The sequence below is a fragment of the Cucurbita moschata genome, unplaced genomic scaffold (assembly GCF_002738365.1).
Source record: "Cucurbita moschata cultivar Rifu unplaced genomic scaffold, Cmos_1.0 Cmo_Scf00012, whole genome shotgun sequence".
NCBI lineage: Eukaryota > Viridiplantae > Streptophyta > Magnoliopsida > Cucurbitales > Cucurbitaceae > Cucurbita > Cucurbita moschata.
The window spans coordinates 4,823,390-4,827,479 of record NW_019268528.1 but is presented as its reverse complement, the minus strand read 5'-3'; the positions used below and the strand labels follow the sequence as shown (position 1 = coordinate 4,827,479).

The following is a 4,090-nucleotide window of genomic DNA, read 5'->3' as shown; positions in this document are numbered from 1 at the left end:
CAACAGAGCTGCTCTTGAGAATTGTAGAATTGGTTCATTGTCCTGACACACTCTTCATCTGTTGAGAAGGCTTGATCTACAGCTAACCCTTTATATACACACAAGCACGAGCATCGAGTCAGTAATAATATCATAACAATGCAGAAAAATTTGAGATTTGGCTGACATGAAAACATGTAACAACAAACTGATCTAAGTAAAACGTTGATTATTTGGGTGCTTGTGTTTATTTGGTGGCACATTGCTGCAACTCATGCCCCAAAGCTCAAAGCCTGGATTCAGTTGTGTATACCATTGACAAAAAATTGGCTATAAAATGAACCATGATTATCCGGTGAACACTGAAAAGGACCATGGAGTACATTTAGCAGGCAAATTATCAATTATTTGGGCAACAATATCATGAGCCTTTCTTGAATTATGGATGGTTAATACTGGCAAAATGAAGGATATTCAAAGTTCATCGGCCAAGCAAAGCAACACGATCCTTTTGCACTGCCTGCACGAGGTTGATATCAAAGAGCTCACACCGAATAGGCATCTCCATCTCATAGAATGGATTCTTCAAGACATAATCTGTGTATAACTCATAAATGTACTTCAGAAGACCCTCCATGTGCAGTGTCCCGGGCTCACACACAACAAAAAACTTTGTTCCTAAAACACCCAATTTCATCCATGATTCAGCTTCTTAATTAAGAACTACAAAATGAATATAACATGAAAGTTGATGTCGAGAGACTTTGAAAATATCAGACAGCACAATCATATCTGTGATGAAGACATTGTAATATGATCATAAAGAAGCTACATTTTTCCAAACGGAATATAACTCGACTAATTAAGGCATTATAATCTCACTCGACTAATTAAGGCATTATAATCTCAACAAAGGTTAAGTTTGATACCCCATATATTGTTGGTCTCAAGACAAGAAAGATGTAACAGCTCAAACTCACCGTAGCAGATATTGTCCTTTTCGGGTTTTCCCTTACGGGCTTTCTCTCAAGGTTTTAAAATGCGTCTACTAAGGAGAGGTTTCCACGCCCTTATAAAAAAAAATGTTTGTGTCCCCCTCTACAACCGATGTAGGATCTCACAATCCACCTTCTTGGGGCCAGCATCCTTGCTAGCACATCGCCCGGTGTATGGCTCTAATCCATTTGTAACAACCCAAGTCCACCGCTAGCAGATAATGTCCTCTTTGAACTTTCACTTTCGAGCTTCTCCTCAAGGTTTTAAAACGTGTTTGCTAGGGAGAGGTTTTCACACTCTTATAAGAAATATTTTGTTCCCCTCTCCAACCGATGTAGGATCTCACAATCCACCCCCTTGGGGTCTAGCGTCCTCGCTAGCACATTGCCCGGTGTATGGCTCTGATACCATTTGTAACAGTCCAAGCCCACCGCTAGCAGATATTGTCTTCTTTGAGCTTTTACTTTCGGGTTTCCTCTCAAGGTTTTAAAAAACCTCTGCTAGGTGAGAGGTTTCTACACCCTTATAAGAAATGTATTGTTCATCTCTCCGACCAATATAAGATTTCACAAGAGATGAATAACACTTCTAGAACTTCAATTGTGCTTTCACATTAGGAATTTGATTGCATGTCTTTGAAACAGAGTTTGAGACAGAATCCATGCGTTTGAAGCACAAATTAAACAAAGTAGTGGAAGAAAAAAATGTACCAGTAAGTGACTGGAAGCAATGGAGGTCGAATGTGTCGGCTTCAAGGAGTTCAGTACCCGAACAACCGGAAATAGGCGAAAGCTGCTGGGAAATGGCATGCATCGAATGCCATAAACTCGCCACTCTTAAGCTATCGTTTGTGTCCATTCGTCCAGCAGACCCATAATCCTAAATTTTCAAAACAAACACAATAACAGATTCAATCCACATAAAATACTGAATGAAGATTAAAATAATTCCACCGATAACCGGTTTATAATTCATGAGTTTTAGAAAGGTCGATTGAAAATCTGATGAACAAACTGGAATCATGATTTGGGGTTCATATTTGTTTTTCGTTTCAGATACCAAATTAAGCATCAAAACTCCAAATCCAGAGGGGAATTAGCAGAAATTTAGTTTATAATTGCATTATGTTGATTACCTTGTAGAAGATCAAGCCACCAGATTTGTTGATGATGTAGAGGCTGTAAATTGCTGCCATCCTCTTCAGATCTTTCCGGGTTGAAACTTCTGAAGTCTTAACGAAAGAAATGGAATGAATGCGATTGTGAGTGTGGTGAAGAGTGTAGATTCAAGGGCGCAAAATCCAGACCCAGTTTCAATGAACGCCGAACTTAAAGCGAGTGGGTGAGTTTTGGGAGATACCCAAAATTAATAATTAAACTAATTTTTGTTATAAATTTTATAAATCAAGCTTTAAAAAAAAAAAAAAAAAAAAAAAACTTTTTAATACATAATTTCACATTTGTATATGATGTTTTTAAAATTAATTTAATTCAGAGAGAATATGAATATCAATTTGATTGTTTTTTTCTTTTCTTTTTTTGGGTTAAATTTGAGTTCGTTTACTTGATTTAATTATTTAACTAATTCTGAGCTTATGTAGTCTGTCTAAGGTTGGGATCATCAGATTTATTTATTTATTTTGTTTTTGTCAATTACTCATTTTTTATTTAAAAAAAAATATTTTCCAATTAAAAATAAAAATAAATAAATAAAATTAAACCTTTTTTTTCTTTTTTTTCTTTCTCACTTTTCCTCCCACCCTCTCCCTCGTCTCATTCTTTTTTCTTTTTTTTTCCCTCCCTTTTTCCTCATCTCTCCTATGTTCTTTTCTCTCCTATGTTCTTTTTTCTCCTTCTTCTCGAATTCATACAACTTAAGAACCAGAAAAACTTAATTATCCAACTGAAGTCATAAAAGTTAGGTTGAGTTGAATTTCTCTTTTTTTCCCTCTTCTTCCCGTCTTCAATCTTTTATGGGTGTTCATATGCACAGAGAACCCAACCAACTAAGGCTATCCAACTCACATCATAAAAGTTGGATAGAGTTGAACTTTTAAAATAGCAAAAACTTCTAGTGGGTTTGTGATGTGACATTTTTTTGGTTGGGTTAACCCGATCAACTTGAAAATAGCATTACAACTTAACCCTACCATACTTGTAAGATTATTACGAAGATTAAAAATATTTTACATTTGTGAGAAAGGTTAATGACACATTATTTGATTTTAGTACGACCCAATCCAATCAAACCCAAAAAGTTTATAATCCAACTTAACCAAACCCAAAAGTCTATAATCCAACTGCTAAATGAACAATCTCGGCATCCAATTTATGCAGCTTGTTTGTGTTAGTACATGTAGTCACAGTGTAGGAAGTTCCTCCTCGTATAAACTCTACGAAAAACTAAAGATATAGACCAGCAACCATATAGCTTAGGTTTTTGTTATAGGCTGATGACTTAATAATCAAATCAGCACAAGACTGTCCATAAGCACGTAATCTGACAGGTATTAGGGGCTGAAACCAGATAAATCATTAACCACATGAACCATAACAACTACACACAGCTACAAATGAAAGCTACTTTTAAAATGTCACCCAATATATTTTTAAAATGTCACCCAATATATATATAAAACAGACCAAGCCCATCGCTAGTATATATTATCCTCTTTTGACTTTCCTTTTTCGGACTTCCCCTCAATGTTTTAAAAACGGTCTGCTAGGAAAAGGTTTCCACATCTTTATATAAAAAAAATGTTTTATTCCCCTCTCCAACCGATGTGGGATCTCACAATCCACCCGAGGCCCAGCATCCTTGCTAACACTCGTTCCTCTCTCCAATCGATATGAGATCTCACAATCCACCCCTGTTCGAGGCCAACGTACTCATTCCCCTCTTACAAACAACTTGAACAACAAGGAATAGTTCCATTACTAAATATTATTAAAAACAGACCACCAAACTACAAATACACGGTATAGTTAAGGCAGGAACATGCATATGCATTGGTTTTGATGACTCCATGGCTCTAGAGAGAAAAACACATAAACGAAGATCTTTGTAGAGTCTTTTTTTTTTTTTTTTTTTTTTTTTTTTTTTTTTTTTTTTTTTT

At 35.8% G+C, this 4,090-nt stretch overlaps 2 protein-coding genes across 2 annotated transcripts in view; both read right to left on the bottom strand.

Annotated features, from left to right (window-relative positions):
• Positions 1 to 244: 244 nt before the first annotated feature.
• LOC111450595 (trafficking protein particle complex subunit 4-like) lies at positions 245 to 2,328 on the bottom strand. Its single transcript, XM_023090806.1, has 3 exons — positions 2,111 to 2,328; positions 1,686 to 1,854; positions 245 to 657 (listed from the first exon to the last, which is right to left on the bottom strand). The coding sequence occupies exons 1-3, from the start codon at positions 2,168 to 2,170 to the stop codon at positions 461 to 463; spliced, it is 426 nt and encodes a 141-aa protein (XP_022946574.1). The 5' UTR covers positions 2,171 to 2,328; the 3' UTR covers positions 245 to 460.
• A 1,557-nt stretch (positions 2,329 to 3,885) lies between these two features.
• LOC111450594 (peptidyl-prolyl cis-trans isomerase NIMA-interacting 4) overlaps positions 3,886 to 4,090 on the bottom strand; it is a 4,664-nt gene continuing 4,459 nt past the window's right edge. The window contains exon 5 of the transcript XR_002711841.1: positions 3,886 to 4,049. The gene's annotated coding sequence lies outside the window, so the exon portion shown is untranslated. The remainder of the gene's footprint in view (positions 4,050 to 4,090) is intronic.